Source organism: Monomorium pharaonis, chromosome 1, assembly GCF_013373865.1.
Source record: "Monomorium pharaonis isolate MP-MQ-018 chromosome 1, ASM1337386v2, whole genome shotgun sequence".
Lineage (NCBI taxonomy): Eukaryota > Metazoa > Arthropoda > Insecta > Hymenoptera > Formicidae > Monomorium > Monomorium pharaonis.
The window spans coordinates 18,473,490-18,492,040 of NC_050467.1; the positions used below are offsets into that span (position 1 = coordinate 18,473,490).

Below are 18,551 nucleotides of genomic sequence, written 5' to 3' on the forward strand. Positions count from 1 at the left end.
CGCCGCTTGTTATCGCGATCGTATTCTCTTTTGTAGCAATTTATCTGAAATTTTTCCGGCATTGCGCGATAGTGCGTGACTAACACGCATCGCGGGGATATTTACGACGCGCTGTAAAAACGTCCGGCGAATTTACTCCACACTCCGCTGACCTGCGAACTTTCTGCCGTAAGCTTCAGCGGCGAACCTTACACGTTACACCCTGTAGCCGATCTGTCGCCGAATGAAGAGAGAAGCGCGAAATAATTACGCATACGTCGCGTAATTATGATCCGGTTCTTCCGATGGTTCCCTTATTTTTTTCTCGCCGCCGCGGTGTAAAATATAAATTTTTGAATATCGATTTATGGAACGGCTAACCGATAAAACTATCGACAATTATATGGCGTTCATAATGGTAACACAGGAACTCCACGCGATATATTCTACCGCGCTTATTATGGCATTGCGCATGAACGAAAATTTGTTCGATGGTAATAAATTGGTGATAAATTACCAAGTAGCTCAAAATGAGAACTCTAACTAATCAACTAAATAAACAGCTCATTAAATTGCAACAGAACGCGCGTAGATGTGCATAGACGCGTCAATTATATCTGGTGGTAAATGTAAAATTTTAACGACGGAACTTAGCGAAGCTGCTGGAACATTTTTCGAAAATCGAAGTCGCCGTTATAATCGCGTATAGCTGCCCAGTTTTAATAACATTTTTCCCTGAATATGGGGTCGGCACACCCGCCGCGCCCTTCCAACCGCTCCTCCTCCACTTTTTACATATTTTCCCAACGGCTCTGGAATTTTTATGAAAGTAAGTCGTAGATCCTTTATATACCGCACGATAAATTGTTACATTAATTATGAGGTGTATCGATCCGCGCGCTTTGTTAAAAAAAAAAAAAAAAAAAAAAAAAACGGGGGAAGGGAGGAGCAATCGAATGTTTCGCGTGATCAATGACTTTGTCTCTTGGTTGCCTTTTACCTTGATTGCATTTCGCCTTGTTAACCTTTTCATCGCGACGTGAGGCAAAATAATAATTTCCAATTAATTTATCGCCGATAATACCGTCGCAAAGGCGAAACGGAGGAAAAAAAAAACAGGTGTATCGTTCAACGTACGCGCGCTACATGACAAGCCCGACCGGCATCGATGATACCAATGAGTATCTGCCGCCGCTGTAAGTTCGCATGTGAATCGAGTCCGCAGGTTGATTACGCGTCGATTATGCTAATCACCATCGCTAATCTCCCTTGCATGAAATCGCATGTCGCACGCATTGTCGCGGAGGTACAATTACTTCCATCCCCACCGGACCGCGTTTCACACGATAACGTTAATGCGCCACCGCTTCGCGAGATTTTTCATCGCATCGGGGACGAAGGGAAGGTGGATGGATATAAATTAGAAGGGGGAAAAAAAAAGAAGTGGATCGGAGGGAGGCAGGCGGAAACTTGGCGATTCTCAATTTTCCGAAGCTTATGAAGCTCTCTACGGAGTAGCGGGTCCAAAGACACCTGGGTACCCACGGTAAACGGTGAAAACTTGGACCGAACTTTCGCCCGAGAACAATCGAGATGCATAATATCCACGTTAGTGAATATACACGTAAAGAACGTGCCCGGGATGCACGGGGGAAAAGAGGGTGGGGAGGGGATGGGGAAGAGAGGGACAAGACGGAGGAACGTAAACTCGGAAAACCGTGCGGAATTTATCGGAGAGATTTCACGTTACGAGTTATTCGCCGTGAGCAACGGCGGAAATGAAAAAGAAGGATATATCCGGGTACACGAATCCGTTGTACGTCGGCGCCGTGACGATGCAGTTTTTTACGCGTGCATTTTAGCATCGAGGTGTATACCGCGTGTGTTCCCACCCCCTCATCCCCCTCCTCCCTTCCCTTGTCCTCCCTGGCGTCAAAGTGAGCGCTACCCGTCCAAGAAGTATGCGGCAACTACTTGACACGTTGTATCCCGCCTCCCGGGTCTTAACGTCAAACAAGTTCGTCCTGATTTTGGCCGGCTCCCTTAAAGCGCGCTAAGAGAGAGAGAGAGAGAGAGAGAGAGAGAGAGAGAATAAACTTCCGGCTGCTACTTCGCCGAAGCTCCGTGAGCGCGCGAGAGACTTACAACTTACAACGGACATTCTTCGTCTTTACGCTCTCGCCTCTCCTCCCGTCGGAGGATCCCGTTTTGCCCCGGGTTTCTATCATCTCGGCCGCCTCTCTTTTCCTTTGCCGCGCCGTTACGTTTTATACCGGACGTTACGCGGCCGGGCTGCGAGCGCGGAGTTTACAGGCGACAAGACGTGTGAGCCTCGCGACGCTATTTTTCCGGAAACGCGTATATCCGCGACTGCCATCCGGCAGCGGTGCGCGCGCGCGCGCGGCGAGAAACAACACGGTTTCGACGACGAAATAACGGAGGTGCGGTAGAGCGTCGCTGGGGTGACGCCGGCGCGACCGTAACTCACGATTCCGCGAGGATTCGCGGATCGGAGCCAGTAAGATCCCATCGTAATACCCTGGAGGATCGAAGGCGAGAAGGAAATATATACGTGTGAACCATATGTGGGACAGTCTCGGGGCACGCAGCGTCGGAGGATTTCGAGCGCGCTAGGCCTCGTACGTTATTTCTCGAGGTTTCTCTCCCTCCTCTCCTCCGTTCTCTCTCTCTCTCTCTCTCGTATTTCTTTTTGTTCGATTTCGCTCGATACGTTTCCGATCGGGTTCTCGTCTTCTCGACTATAAACAGGCCCCGGCCGATACGCTCCTCCAGACGGAATAAGGTACGATCGAGATGAGGAATCAAGAAAAATGTAATTCTGCAATACGAACGGGATGGGAGGGGGGGGGAGGAGGGAGAAAAAAGTATCGCGTTGTCCGACTGTGTAAAAATACACCTCCCGGCGTCGTGTTTACTGCCGACACAACAACGAGTAACACGCTATATCGGTTTACATCGATAAAATGCGTATAGAGTTCGGTCGTCGCGATATATTGTTTATTGGATGTTGTTACGGTAATTGATACAACGGCATTTTCCAATCAAATCTTTCCCCTCTTCTTTCCCGGCACGTCTTCGCGCGTCTTATATATATTTTTCTAATTTTTGTTAGAGATTGCCCTTTTCTTCTCTTTTTTTATTAACTCGGGAATAGTCGTTTAGGGTGATATATTTTTATACTCCAGCAGCGAAGAGAAAATAGAATTCAGTCGCACTCAGTTTTTCTTTATTGATTGATACTCTATACCTATTTGTTATTCCGTCTTATTTTTTTAAATATTGAATAAAATCTATGTACGTAACGATCGCAAATACTAATAAATTGCTGGGCAATCAATAATGTATACAATATACAATTAACGATAATGATTTTTAAATTATCTCAGGGGACACGCGTAAAAAAAAAAAACTAGGTGACTATTCTCAAGTTAAATACGATTAATTGCAAGACTTTAATGACTATCTTATTTTTAGCGTAAGAAAGTGACTGTAATGATGAACGACGAGTCGGAATGGACGCAATTTGCTAGATTTCTTTTGGAACTCATTGTGAGAGCGGGACCGGGTGACTGATTAAGAATGCCTGCAGGTGTCCGTTGGGCCATAAAGACTACAATGAGCGGCGGAAAATTAATCTCGCACACCACCGTGTGCGTGCGTGATAGGGAAGGAAGCTCGACTCAATTACGAGGGTCAAGCCCGAGAGGTCCTATAGGGGATGATCGGACGGTGAATATGTCACGATCGAGTCCGCCTGCCTCAAATTGTCTCTCACCAATCGAATCTTCTTCCTTATCGCGGTTCAATCCGACAAAAAACTTTCGTAAAGTCGTAAGAGATATTCTGTAACTAACTTGAGGAGGAAAAATCCATCCTACCAAAAGTGAACTTGCCGATGCAACCCGGCGCGGCAGTAAAATCACATTTCCAATCGAGGAAAAGATTGTTGACTATTTAAGTTTAATTTAGAAGATAAATATAAATATTTTTTAAACATCTTAAACGCGAATTAATCCCATTCATTTACCTAAAAAAACCGACCCGGTCGGCACCGATTATTCGATCTCGGTTTGTTATTATTTTGCCTACAAAAAATAAAACCAATATCTAACGAGTCGAAATAAAAATCAACGAGGTGAAACGTTTTAAATTTAATCTAATACATTTTTTGTTTATTAAATACCGATAAATCCGCCAACCGTGGTACCAAAACGGCGGAGGGGGGGGGGGGGCGCGATGTAACCGTGCGTTTAATATTCGGCCGTCTTGCAACATTTATGAGCAAACAGGCCCGGCGTTTGTCGCCAAGGAAACGAGGTGCGCAAGTGGCATCATGGCAGATGGTTTTAACGACAGCTCGAGTTACTAAAGGGTTCGGCTTTAGCATCGCCGCGACCTTTCGCCCCGTCGTATCATTGCATAAGCGGTTCCCTAAACGATAAAGTAGCCAACTAATCGCTTCTACGCGACTATACCATACCTCGTGCGGAAACGAGATAATGCACTGATGCCGTATGATGCGCCGGCGTGCACGAATAAACCGAGCGCAACCGCAATGTGTACAGAACGTCCCGGGTGTATGCACACTAGCGTTATACATCGCGATATTTGAATTCGGTTTTTTTATCAGTAAAAGTGACACCAATGGCTCTCAAATAATTTATTGAATTCACAGAACTGAGAAGTATATAGAATCTTTTACCGCAATCGGTATTTTATGAGCCACATGAGTTATCTAGATAATTCGCTTCATTCGTAGATAGTTTTTTCATTGTAGGCCCTGCTTAAGTTAAATATGTGTCTGTATTTATTTAGAAAAAAATGAAGATGGACACGCACACACTTGACAGGTAAATTTACCAAGAAATTGGAACGACCGCTCCTTATAGATCCTGTCGAGATAAGTTGCACGAAATAAGTATCTCAATTTCGTAAAAAGAAAAAAAACATGGAGTTAAGTTTCCAAATTTGCCCGACAATACGTTGGATACGTAGCGATCTAGAATTCTCGGCGAAAATTTAGACACGCTTTTCCGCGATCGAATTTTATTTTCAAACAGAGCGCTCTATTTGATCGCCGTCAATTTCGAAATGTGTATAAACGTTTGAAATGTACACGTCAACATATGAGTAACGAGTGGAATTTTATATTTTTAGAACCGACGATAAAATGGGTACGTATAGGTATGGTATAATACATCGTACCTACGTACACGTCGCCGTGCCCGCGTCTCAGATGATTATTCACCGACCGACGTGTTTTTAAACGACGCGTTGGATTTCGCTCGTGCGCTTGTAACGCGATTGCGCGCGCGCGCGCGCCTCTTCGGTAAAAACAAGTATTCCTATATCTCAAAACTTTGGCAATAGCCGGCGCGCGTACGGGCGAGATTCACCGGCCCCGGGGTGGATTTCCCCCACACACCTTCGATATGCGGGAGCATCCGCGTATTGTCCGCGACGAGCGTTCGGGGCCGAACTTTCGACCCCGAAACTACTATAATTTAGAACGCGGGGCAGTTTAGCGGCACGCGCGCGAACTTCCCGCCGCTCCATCGGTACGTAGCGGAAAAAAATCGATCGCGCTCTTCTGACAGCGTAGCTCCGTACGTCCGCAATTTAATAAACGGACCCGCGGGATGGGAACGGCGCAGCGCGAATTTTTCCTCCGGCTGACGAATTAACGCGCTTAATCATCCGCCGCCTTTACGATTTCTCTTCCTTTTGTATATATGTGACAGCCGTGTGTTCATCAATATGGCAATAAGTCAGCCTCTGGGTCGCGACAAGATTGAATGGCGTGGCAGGTAAATCGTTTGACAAGAGCGACGAGCGACGAGGGAGCGAGGGAGAAGGTGGGAAGGGAGAGAGAAAGTGGTGGCCATTAACGCTCCTTGTAATTTGACATTAGCTGTCTTCCATCAGCGACGCTAGCTTAATTACATTCCACAATGCTGGCCGCTTATTGTATTCTTGGACGGAGTTACGTTTCCAACAACGTCACCGACACCAACGACGCGACAATGACGCGCGTGCGGACCCAAGATAGATATAGGTGTCCAAACGGGAGGATCCAAACGAATTATTACACTTGGCAGAACGTCGAACAGCCAGAGAGAGAGAGAGAGAGACGCGCGCGTGTACACGTGTCCGCGACTCGTTAGTTAGCCGCAAGTTAAAGTTAAAGCGTCCTTAAGAAATGCAACGTACGTCACGACGAATTAAGTTGGCGTCTCTAAGAATAGCGAATGTTGTTGTACGGATTCTCATCTCGTTTTAGATTAGATTGCGTAACGGACAAATACTCGCGCGGCAAAACTACGTGACTTTTCCGTAGTATAACCCACCATTCCTAAAAATATAACAGCTCGTAACGGACACACGCTAAGGTGTCGGACACGCGGCGTTTTTATCTCAGATTAACGTATTGTTCCGTTTTGTATTCGGTGCAAATAGGCCTAATTTCGAGAGTACAAGGCGCAGTCGAGTGCCATAAGAAAAACACGACGCAGAGCCGAGTGAAAAAATGATATGGAGAGCGCGAAATTCTTCCTTCCTCATTTGTGATAAATTCCGACGTGACGGACGGTGTGTGATGACGAAGAAACATCGACTGGCGCGAAAATATTCAATTTCCTTCGACATGCAGGATACTATAATTCAGTTTCGTAAGTTTGATTAAAAAAATGTCACGAAGGCTTTAGCCCCGTCGTGCGTGCTTCGCCGAATTGCCTGATAGCGTGAAAAAAGGAGGAAGATACGGCTAGAAAAATGACAAGTAGAAAAAGAGAGAGAGAGAGAGAAAGATGGATAGATCGGATCGGCAGTGTCGTCGATCTAATTTTATCCGTGTCACGGTGGACCGAACCCGAAGAGGGAGGACTCTCTCTTTCTCTCTCTCTCTCTCTCTCTCCCTCTCTCTTTCCCTTTCCTGCATCGTGAAAAGGGAAAACCGAGCTTTTGCGCGATCTGCCCACAGCGGGATGGAAAAAGCTGCTCATCGGAGCTTGCGACGACGACGACGACGACGGAAAACAGAAGCGATCGACGTCATCCGAGTGCTCGTTAGGCCTCTGGGAGGCTTTGATCGCTCGGCCGGACGCTATCTCTCATCGAAGAGAGACAAAGAGATGTGTTCCGCGCGTATGTAACACATTGTGCCGCCGGCGCTGTGCCCGCGCGAGCGTGTCAAACGCGAAATTTTGAATTTGGAAATGAGAATTAAAGAAAAATCTTCTCCGGCGAACATTACCTCGTCACATTAAATCAACCTTTTCGGGAGAGAACCGTGAAAGAAACTACGAAAATATTGGTCGACCCTGCGTGAAAGGCCTTCGATCTCGCCTTCGAAATGCCCTCGGTTAACGATACGCGCACACACCTTGTGCCTTATCGACGCTGACGAATTCACGGGTCGAACGTTTCGATCGTAGAGATCTGGAGATAAAGCGAAACACGAGTGATAACTAATGACTGACAGTAAACGTCGCGATCCCGTCGTCCAATAAATTACTTGTTCCACGTGCGCGGCTCTTTTTTGCTGCCCCGTGGAACGTGGAAGCGGCGGATCATTTTCCGTGACCGTGTGCTTTTTGCGACATTCGGATGATTAGAACCAGAGATAGGAGGAGCTTGGAGGACAGATGCGATATGAACGCGAAGACGCTCGCCGCGTGTAGCGTCGATCAAAAAACTTTCACGAGTTACGAAGTTGCAAAAACGGCGAGGGACGTCATTTCGCGATCGCGGAATTTCGCGGAGTGAGTAATCGGAGAGAGCCGCGTCCGCGGCAGATTTCCACGAAATTGTCAGTTGGCTTTAAGATAATGTTTACGTATGTATATTTGATCGTATCGATTAATTCAAGAGAGGCGTCAAGGTGAACTTTGCAGGAAGAAAAAGTTGTGGCTATTGTTTGCTACTATTTCCTTCTTTCCTCTTTATGTAATAACTTTTTATATTACTGTTTTTTCCCCCCTTTTCTTTTTACGCTCGCAATGGAAGAATGGCAAACTTTTAAACTGAATAAAAATTCTATCTTTTAGCCGTAATTTAAAATCTTTGTGTAAGCACGAAGTTGTCGTGTATAATTTTCATTTTCCTAATAAAACATTTTTTTATTCTAAAACCTCGCGTTTAAGACAGTGCTCTCGTATTTTTCTAATTGATGTAAATGATGAAACGGTTTAATTAAATTTTACACCGACCTGTAAATATCGGTCCGATACGAAGCGGGTCGATCATCAAAACAACCCGGTGACACGCTCTTTTAACCTTTTAATCGACGTATTCCACGTAATCATCGCAAATATCAGAGATTGACGAGTCGCGAAAATACCGGTCTCAAAACACTATCTTACTATAATCTGACTGAATCGATTGTTTCAGGAAAGGTGTAACTCATTCAACGAAAAGCTTTCGAAGGTGGAAAAGTTGCAACTATCATTGTTACCGTATACTTTCCTCTTTACATAAATTATTATATTATTGTAACGGGGAGCGAATGGAAACTTTTGCATTGAAATTCCGTCTTTCAGCTGCAATGTAAACTCTCTTAGCGCGGACGAAACTATTTCTCTCCGACGCACATATATCACTCGTTTCGACGACGAAACTTTTCACTTCAACTCTGTGAAAACGCGTATCCTTTCGTATCCTCTCCGAACTGACCAATTTAACTGATGCGGCGCAGTGTGAGAAAATTTCGCGAAGACCCGGCACGTAAGAGCGTCGGTCGTCAAAACGACCCGGCGACACGCTGCTTTAGCCTTTTAATCGTCGTCGACGCATTCCCCGAGTACGAGCAAATCGCATGACCAGCATGTAATTAGCCCGCCTGTAATTTCGCCCCCCCCCCCGCGTAACGCGTGCATAAAGACCACATAAAGGGCCCAGATGGTAGTAGTCTGAAAATAATAAAAAGAAAAGGAAAAAGGAAAAAACGAAAAAGCAACGAAGGAGGACGGCGGAAAAGGGAGGCAAGCACGCTGTAATTTCGCTCGGGCAATGTACGTACAATATTAGACAGACGTGATTTTTTTTTTTTTCAGCATCATAAACGCATACCCGCGGTAATGCGCACGTCGTTCGTCGTGCACACGGCACGACGATTTAACATTCATACCGTATTAAAGCCATGCGATGTAGCGCAAGTCCATTTCTGATATTCCATGCGAGTCACATCGGTTATTTTACCTTTTTTCCCCCGATATTGTATATATTACTGCATGATATATTGCACAGACTGAAGGAAATATTTCTGATGTAAATAATTGAAATAAAAAGTGTCCTATAAAAAGTTTTACATTATCTGTACGCTAAAGAGAAAAAAAGAAATAGTGTAGTAACCATAATATCACTATAATTTATAGTTACTTTTGCACCCAATCATATTTTTATAGTTATTTAGCAATATAATTAATATAGTTTATTTAAATTATACTAAAGTTCTCGTAATCATAATACTGGCTCATGCAACTTATAATAATGCTGCCATAATCATCAAATGAGATTTTAATATAGTAAGATGTACTGTAAAACAATTATTATATAGTTATTATTATCAAAATTATAGTAATACTTAACTGGACTTGATTAGGTGTGAGAGTGAATGGTCGTGTGGTGACAGCGGTGTGAGAAATAGGAATAGAAATAATTGGTATAATAAGATACAGGTTGTGAAAATAGTTGTAAGAGGGAAGAGAGGAGAGTAAAGTTGTTGGGTAATTGAAGAGAACGTGGTAAAAATAGGAGATAACGACAGAATTTGGATAAAAGATCACGGGAATAAACGTTAGGATACATAGTCATGCGCGGGAAAATGTATAGAGAGGAGAGTGGAAAAAGAGGTAAAGGATATTGGAAGAGAGCTAGAGGAATCGAATAGGTTCTAGAGAGATGACCAAAATAAGAGAGGAAGGAATGGACTCAGAACGCATGCCCTGAATGATAAAAATGACAAGGATAGAGAAGAGAAGGAGGAAAGGGAATGCAGAAACGACAAGAATAAAAGAGGACGACAATTCACCTGCAGAACAGTTACGCTAGGAAAAAGTGAAAAAGGCAAATGAATGGAGACTCTGGGTAACGAAGTAACAAAGAATTTTTGGAAAGTTTCAAAAACAACAGCAAAAATAGGGGTAAAAGAATTAGACTTCTGGTAAGTTAATGGCTATACACCAGAGAAAGCAAGGTTCTATGAAGAGGTAAACAAAATGCAAGAGAGATGCGGTTTAATTATCTTATCGTTATGTCGTTGGTATATTAGAATATTGGAAGTGAGTAGCGAGAAAAATGATTAAGTAAGATTATATTGTATTCTATATAGAATTCTCTTCTTGGCTATGGATACTGAAGAGAAAAAATATTTGTTGTATAAAAAGGATTCTTGCGATTATAGAGATAAGATAAGATAAGATACATTACATTAGGTATATAGGTTTATTTGATAGTGAAAAGCTATCCGACTGGATAGAAGGATAGTTAAATGATTGGAGGGATATAAGTAAAAATGTAGAAGGTATAATATATAGGATATAGTATAAGATACAGAAAAAGGTAAGGTGTCTGGAAAATAGAGTAACGGAATGTAAATAAACAGGTAAATGTCAAGGGAAATAATGATTAAGAAATTAGGAGCTTTAGGTTTAACTAGTATAAAATAAGGTGTTGATAAATGCAAGGTTAAGATTTCTAATGTAAACCAAGTCCCTTCTTGGCATTGTACATGTTTGAAGTAATAAATATTCATTCATAGTAATACATAACTATAAAAATAATATTCCTGACTATAATTGTTTTACTGTGCAGTGACAGTTGCAAATATCACACATCTTTTTCTCAGTAGGGCTATGAAAAATTTAATATGAGAAGTATAAATACTCGAGCTAAATTAATACAGCATATTAATAATGCAAAGAAATAATATAAAGAAATTATCATGCCAAGATGTAATCACGATGTTCCTCATGCGATTACTCAATTCACTTATCGCATCATACAATCCACACGAGAAGAACTGTTTTGCTGTTCTTCTCGTCTAAAAATGTAGCTAAATACAGATCTGCAATAAATTTATTAGATCATCAAAATTAATTAGAGCGCTCAAACTGACTAATAAAATGTCACGAAGCTTTTCGTAGCATTGCTCATCATGCTTGAGAGACATTATTCTGATGTTATTATTTTCAGATCTGCAGACTAAATTTTTAAATACTTCAACGAAATCTTTTTCTTTTCGTGTATTAATCAAAAATGTCAAGTTGTACAATTCATCGGATTTGTTTTTTTCATTAAAAAAAATGTTCTAAAATATTATGTTTTCAGAACTTTAGACATTTGTAAATAAATGATTCAAATTGAACATGTCGACAAGATATATTCTGCTTATACACTTTATAACAGAAACATGCTTCTTCAATTTGTACAATATGTTATGGTGTAACATCCTATATAACATGAAAATTTTATTATCCTCTCCGTACCTTAGTCACCGGATCAAAATCGCTTGGCGTTTCGGGGCTTCGATTGCGGACGGAATAAAGAAGTGTTTACCGTGTCTTTAGGGAAAACGAGGATTAAGGACAAGTTCCCCGCGGTGCTTCTCAGAATTTTTAATAAGCGATATCGACATTCGCGGATTTCGCGTAATAGCGAGCATGTAAATCAAGTGTTCGAACTCGATTTGAAGATCGAGAGAGACGGAGGGCAAAAAATCGTCGCTCGCAATGTCGACATTAAAATTGCAAAATGCGCAGACAGGAGGTGGCCCTGTACCCAGCTTTTCTTCGAACGTTCTCTCTTCTCCCTTTCTCTCTTTCTCTTTCTCTTTCTCTCTCTCTCTCTCTCTCTCTCTCTCTCTCTCTCTCTCTCTCTCTCAACTCCCTCTCGACATTGTTCGTGATTGTCCCCGGAGATTTCGCTTCGACAAGTAGCACTAAATGAAAAACTCGTCGTCGTGAAGATGCGTTTGCGTTTTCGCGGATGCGTTATATTAAAATCCGCCATTGTTTGACAACGGCATGCCGAATAAACGGGAGATAGAGATAAATAGGAGCAGAGTAAGAGGGAGATACACTTTTGCTCGTTAAATCGTGTCTTCCGGCCCGCATCGATTTTCGCACGGTGAAAAACTCAAAAGCATAATAAAGCGTAATGTATGATGAGCGATAAATCGATAAAGCCGAAAAGACTGACCGAGTAAACTGAACGAGAGTCAACTCGAATAAAAGTTTCGCTTTGAGCTTTCCTTAGGAATCACTTGAAATATATCTAACGTTAGTCTGTGAAGTGAATTGATTATAATAGGTGAGAGGAGGGGAGGTGGGGGAGGTTGTAAATGACTGCTCGAGACTTTCCGTAAAGTTACTCGCAGCGGAAGGATATAAGAAGAAGAATGAAAGGAGTCGGAGCAAGAGTAGAATAAGTCCATAATTTGTAAAATTTCCTTTAGGTATATCTTCATATTCAAAGTGGACGTCATAAATTATGGACTTGCCCCGCTTCTTTTTTCTCTTTGCTCCGAGCTCTCTGTCGAATATATAAATCGGTATTATCTCACTCCGAAAAGACTCATATACTCACAATTATGATAACGCATGATTAAACATTAGCACGTATCGGAATAAAAAAAAAGAGAAAGCACAGGAATAAGTCGTGCCGTAAATGATTAAATCCAGTACACGTGAAAAGTCTATAAAGCGACCAGGTAAAAAAAAATTTACAACAGCTATTTCAAGAATCTCGACGTTTAATAATTTCTATCATTTGTCTCTTTGTAAAGGGAGAAAACATCTTGATTTCAAAAATAGAGTCTCCCGTTAAAATATCTGTCACATTTTAAGACACGCCGCGCTTGTCGACACTTCTTCCCCTGTTTCGGTGAAGCTTGGAGTTTAATAATTTTTCGGGGAAAACCCGACGCGGGTGCATTCTCGATTGCGCAACCCGCCGTCGCGGCGCTAAGCGCTGCAACCCTGCCAAAAACTTGTCACCTCGCGCGCCATAAACTTAAAGATCGAAACACGAAATTTTGCGGATATCGCGCGCGGCGATCTGAAAATCCCCGGCATACCGAAGATCGAAACGAAGAGCCGGCCGCCGATCGTGCCGGCCGCGTCAGGTATTTCGCATGGTATCGGCGATCAAAATTTACGGCACGCTCAGAATTGGGCCGCCATTGATCGTCGTCCTCGTCGTCGCGTGCGATTTACGCGCGCAATGCCGTCGCGTCGGTATCGGTATCGGTATCGTGCGCTGTACGGACGTCTCTCAGTGTACGAGAGAGAAAACGGCGAGATAAAATCGCGTATATGCAAACAAATCCGCCCGCGGCCGGCGTTTCTAGGCCGATCGAGAAACAATGATCGTCCGTTGAATTATTAAATTGACGAAATTATGCGCAGCATAGTTTACACGTTAGCCGCGCACATAATTCATTACCGTGCTGAATTTGTTATTATGATTATGTCAGCCTAAAATTACCCGATCCTCTCTCTCTCTCTCTCTCTCTCTCTCTCTCTCTCTCTCTCTCTCTCTCTCTCTCTCTCTCTCTCTCTCTCTCTCTCTCTGCGGATTTTTCGGGCTGGAAAAGGCGGAGGTGGAAAAACTAATTCGCGCGACTGTGGGTGGACTTGGCGATGCGATAATAATAGCCTGTGTTTTATTAAATATTATGGAAATATCGTGGCGTTTGCAGAAGAATGTTTAAAAATGTGACGCAAAAAAAAAGCACGAGAGAAGGCGAATGTCAATGCACGGAGCATATTGACATATACTCCCGTACGTAAAAATACGAATATGAATCTCAGTCAACTTTTATTAATAAAAAAAAAAAAAAACTGTGAGAACGGACCGCGAGAATGAAAACGTGACGAAAAACAAAACCGGTTTTTTTTTTTAGCGGTGGTCAGGTCCTCGCGAAAGACATCGTCTGACAGCCAATAAACCAAGCTAAATTAGCGAAATTTTGGGTGAAGAGAGGGAGGGGAGAGGGGTAGGAGGTCTATGCTCGTTGCGTATAATTGGCAAGAGACGATGGCGATTGACTATCAATGTGCTCGCGACGGATTATAAATGTCGTGCGCAGCGGCGATCGAACCTGCTCGTTTCAGTTACACTAGTTACAGTGTTCTGTGTGTGTCTCTCTCTCTCTCTTTCTCTCTCTTCTCCCTTTCCCTCTCGCGAGAGATTGCGTTTCGCGCGCGCGAAACGGACGGAGAGCCTCGGCGTCGATGACGACGGGGAGGGGGATGACGATCGCTTCTAAATCTTACCTGCGGACATTCGTCTTTCTCTCTCTCTCGGAGGGGGTTGGAGGGATGAAGGGGAAGCTAAGCGATCACTACGAGGAGAGCGGCGACGGCGGCGGCGACGACATAACAGCCTGGTGACGACGGAGCGCGGGGGGATGAGAGCGGCAACGTGACAAGAGAGTGCAGACGAGCCGGTAGGCCAGCCAGCCGCGCACCAACTGCAAAAGCCGTGCGGAAGTGGCGACGACGGCGGCGGTGACGGCGGCGACGGTAGCATCCTCGCGACGTCGCGCCTCGCCTGATTATGCCACTGCGACTGGCCGGCCGCGCGATCGATACGCGCGCGCGCGCGAGGGCGCGCGCCGCCATGCGGCAGCCCCGTCGCGCCGCGTGGCGCCCTCTGCCGGCCGTGATCGGCAACCGGACGCCGATTGCCGGGGACAAGCCGCGAAAGCGTCCCTCGCCTCCCTTGGTACCACGGTGGGACCCAAGCATGAGGGCCTAAATACAATGCCAGGCAACAGGCAATAGGAACAGAAATAATGAAAGAGAGAAAAGGAGAAAGGATCTTCTTCTCTCTTTCTTTATTTCCTATTCCTATTACCTGGCATTGTGCGATGGCTTTGATTCTTGGCCAAAAAATCGCGACTGATTCGAAAGGCGGCCGTTAACGAACACATTTTCGAGTCATTTTGCCTCCATTTTGATCGCTGACCTTTCGATCTGCTTTTAATGCGGCTAATGATACATTCGCGCTGTATATACGTATATATTAATCGGGAAAAACGCATTTTAAAGCGAGATAAATGGGACGGAATGCGCACCTGACGATCGTATCCCCGGTGGAGGTTTCTCGTCTCGGAGGAGATTCATTCCATTCGAAGGATCCGACAATTCTGCGATTAGTTCAACACTGTTCAACACGCACTGCGACGATCAAGCGCGACGAGGCACGTACGCTCGTAACGATTTCTGCACTTTTGTACGGAGACAATCGCGAGAGACACGGGAGCGATTCGAACGCGACACTCCGCCATCGTTGGAGCCGAGCGAACGGTTCGAACTTTATCGAAGCGCAACATTGCGATTCTCGAAGGCGTCGATATCGATACTACCGACGTGGGAATGAATCGAACGAAGATCGAGAGCTGTGAATTTAGCTGTGACTTTATTTTAAAGTATCTCCACGTCCATAAAATGTGAGCATGTAGATATATTGCGTTATATATAGCCAATGTCTATAAATCCCGTTGGAAGGCGATTTATAGAGGAAATATTGAAATATGGCGAGGTCAATCTCCACGGGCGCAGGAACGGGTTACCGATATCGAAATAACGATCGCGATTGAGTACGTCAGCCACGTCATGACGCACGTTTTACGAAACGTCTTCGATTATCTTTCGATTCTTTTACACTTTTAAACTTAAACAGTAACAATTGCGGAAAATATGAAGCGGCTTAAACGCGGTTTCGTAATCTAATTATCAAAACAGCGAAAACCAATCGCAAGTTGATTAAATCAAATCAAAATCAGATCACAGAAATCAAATTTTAAATGATTTTAGTAGATACCAAATGTAATTAAGTGCATAAATAAATTTATGATCCCGTAAATATCCAAGGCGAATAATAAATCATTTAATGTTATTTTCAATCTCAAAAATATAATTTAAATAGACATATGCTCGAGAAATAGAATCCGAAACTAATTTATTTAATGTTGCTTAAAATATCTTTTACATAAAATTAAATTTCATTAAAAAGAACAATTGTTGATTAATCAAGTTTCCAATCTTTAGAGGCGTCTATCCCACAAGTTTTCCGAAATAATTCTTAGTATATATAGAATTGTAAGATATATTCTGGAAGAAATGCGAAACTGTTACAATTTAATACAGTTTTAATTGTTACAAAAAAAAACACGATTAACTTTCATTTTTGACAGGATATTTATTGCAAGAATCTGATTCAAATTCAAATTAACGATTACGAAGTTTTATTTTGAGAATATATTAAAAAACGTAGTTTAGCTTAGGGAATATTCGCGAGATAATCCTTGACGTTGGACGGATCTAACTTTCTAAATCCGTTCGCGTCACAAATGCCGACTTCGATATTGTCCGCGGTCATCTGTCCCTCGAAGCTTTCCTTCAGCGTCAGGATGGCGGTGTGAACGGCGTCGTCCAACTCCAGATCCTCGCTGTACCTTTTCTCGAGGAACGTTTTGCCATTAATGAAATTTTTACCCATCGCGGTCGCCTTCCATGCAAAATACGTGCCGGACGGATCGCACTGGAACAGATACGGCCTGTCGTTGTCCCAACCGCAAATCAAGAGTGACACTCCGAAGGGTCTGACACCTCTGTAAATTAATATTTACGATTCAATATCACTTGCCTAATTATCTTTATGGTCAGAGACTACTTTTATATTTGGACATCTTTTTGGCATTTGAAAATATATACACAGAAAAATATTTATTCTACTGTCAAGAATAGCAATTGCTAATTTTTTTTTAACGAGTAACGATTATCTTCAAGAAAGATAATAATAGAAAACAATCTTAAAATATACTTATCACAAATTTTAGAAAAACTCATTATATCATATACTTGAGAAAAGAATTTATACTTTCTCGAAGAATATTATAAAATTTAATTAATGAAAAGTCAAATAAGCAAATGGAATTTTTATTTTAACTGAATATTCTTAATTGAAGTATTAAATTACAAGGATTCAGAACATATTTGGAATAAATATATTACTGACAAACCTACGATAGATTTGCAGATATATAAATTATTTACAATAAGCAATACTTATTTAATTCAAGTTCATATCTTAAGTAAATCTTACTTGTTTCAAGTAAATGATAAGTGTATTTCAAGACTATTCATTGAGGAGATATTTTTTGCAAAACTATTACAAGAAATCTAAAAAATGAGAAACTGCTTTTCTTAACACAAGAATACATTTTTCTGCGTTTATAAATGTTTAAATTTAAAATTGGGATAAAAACATAAGTCACAGTGAAGTCTACTATACAATGACTCACCCAGACTGCGTATACTCTTGCATGACCATTGCAACGCGTTGCACGAGCTGTGCAGTCGGGATGGGTTCTCGATACACTAGGAGATACTGTTGTGCCATTTTACGTGCTTGCTTCACTAGCAGTCTGTAATCTGGGCCCATGCCACTGTACACCATGCCGATGTGCTTCGTAATCATTTCGACCTTGCTAACGCTATGCTCCTCGTAGAGAATGGACTTGTGCTTGTTCTCCGTGGCGAGGACGACGCCGTTTAACGCCTTGATGCCCACGCTCGGCGCACCGGCGGCTACCGCGGCCAAGGCATATTCTATTTGCACTAACTTGCCTGATGGACTGTAAAACACAGTGTCGTTAATTGATATATGAATTATATGATATACACAAATTATTGTAAATAATATTACAATACTATTTTGTACTTTTAGATTTGACATGCATACTTGAGAAAATTTGACAAGTCATCCTATCATACGTTATATTTGGTTTCTTCAAAATAGAGTATAAACTAGAGAAGAAAGTGATTATTCATGAATTTGTCAACAAGCCATTGATGTGAACGAGACGCCGCTAATTAAGGGAAGAATTTTCATTCACGACAATCAGAGAATGCGCTGAGTAGGTACGGTTCAGAGGTTAGGTTACCATTTGATCAATTTTTAACGGTATCCGCCTTTTATCATAAATACGGAATATTGCTTGAAACGCACTGTTTCGTACGCAATTAATACGTTACCATAAGTATATTTACCTAAAGGTCGTTAATGAAAAACTGTACCGCTCCGAAGCCATGACAATTACTTTGCAACAATACTATGGACACGACTGGACACGACACACAGACACACTACAAACTACTAGCGAGAGGCTATGATTTGACAGCGTTCGAGTTCGAGTCGTCTTCGAGAATTGCATCGGAAATGTCCCTAGACATCCTCCTAGAATATTCCCAGAATAAAATGAGGGAAATAAAAAAGTATTTGTTTTTTATATTTACAAATTTATAAAAAAAAGCTTGATCTACAAATTTTTTACAGTGTAATCAATAATTGCACATAGTCATAATTACATTTACTCATAAATAATATATATCATTAATTAAGATTTTAAAGAAGTAAAGAATATAAATTAAAATAAACATGCTTATATGTATTCTTTGATTAAAAAAAACTTATTAATTAAAAGAAATAATTGTTTAAAAAATAAATAATATTTTTATTTAATAGCTTTATTAGTTAATTGCCGT

General features: G+C 42.2%; 2 protein-coding genes across 4 annotated transcripts in view; both read right to left on the bottom strand.

Annotated features, from left to right (window-relative positions):
* LOC105835120 (RNA-binding protein Musashi homolog 2) overlaps positions 1 to 15,834 on the bottom strand; it is a 109,490-nt gene extending 93,656 nt beyond the window's left edge. For 2 of the 3 annotated variants that reach the window (XM_036295425.1, XM_036295426.1), the window contains exon 1: positions 14,274 to 15,834. The gene's annotated coding sequence lies outside the window, so the exon portion shown is untranslated. The remainder of the gene's footprint in view (positions 1 to 14,273) is intronic. The other variant, XM_036295424.1, reaches the window with a different exon arrangement.
* A 262-nt stretch (positions 15,835 to 16,096) lies between these two features.
* On the bottom strand, positions 16,097 to 18,185 carry LOC105840378 (proteasome subunit alpha type-2). The gene is made up of 3 exons (XM_012687293.3): positions 18,057 to 18,185; positions 17,309 to 17,641; positions 16,097 to 16,615 (listed from the first exon to the last, which is right to left on the bottom strand). The coding sequence occupies exons 1-3, from the start codon at positions 18,095 to 18,097 to the stop codon at positions 16,285 to 16,287; spliced, it is 705 nt and encodes a 234-aa protein (XP_012542747.1). The 5' UTR covers positions 18,098 to 18,185; the 3' UTR covers positions 16,097 to 16,284.
* Positions 18,186 to 18,551: the final 366 nt, after the last annotated feature.

What these genes read in the sequence shown, in the direction of transcription:
- LOC105840378 (XM_012687293.3), bottom strand. Translation starts at nt 18,097, where the DNA reads ATGGCTTCGGAGCGGTACAGTTTTTCATTAACGACCTTTAG. An exon ending in TTTTCATTAACGACCTTTAG is followed by an intron (nt 17,642 to 18,056) that starts GTAAATATACTT and finishes TGTGTTTTACAG; the next exon opens with TCCATCAGGCAAGTTAGTGC. An exon ending in CAAGAGTATACGCAGTCTGG is followed by an intron (nt 16,616 to 17,308) that starts GTGAGTCATTGT and finishes ATTAATTTACAG; the next exon opens with AGGTGTCAGACCCTTCGGAG.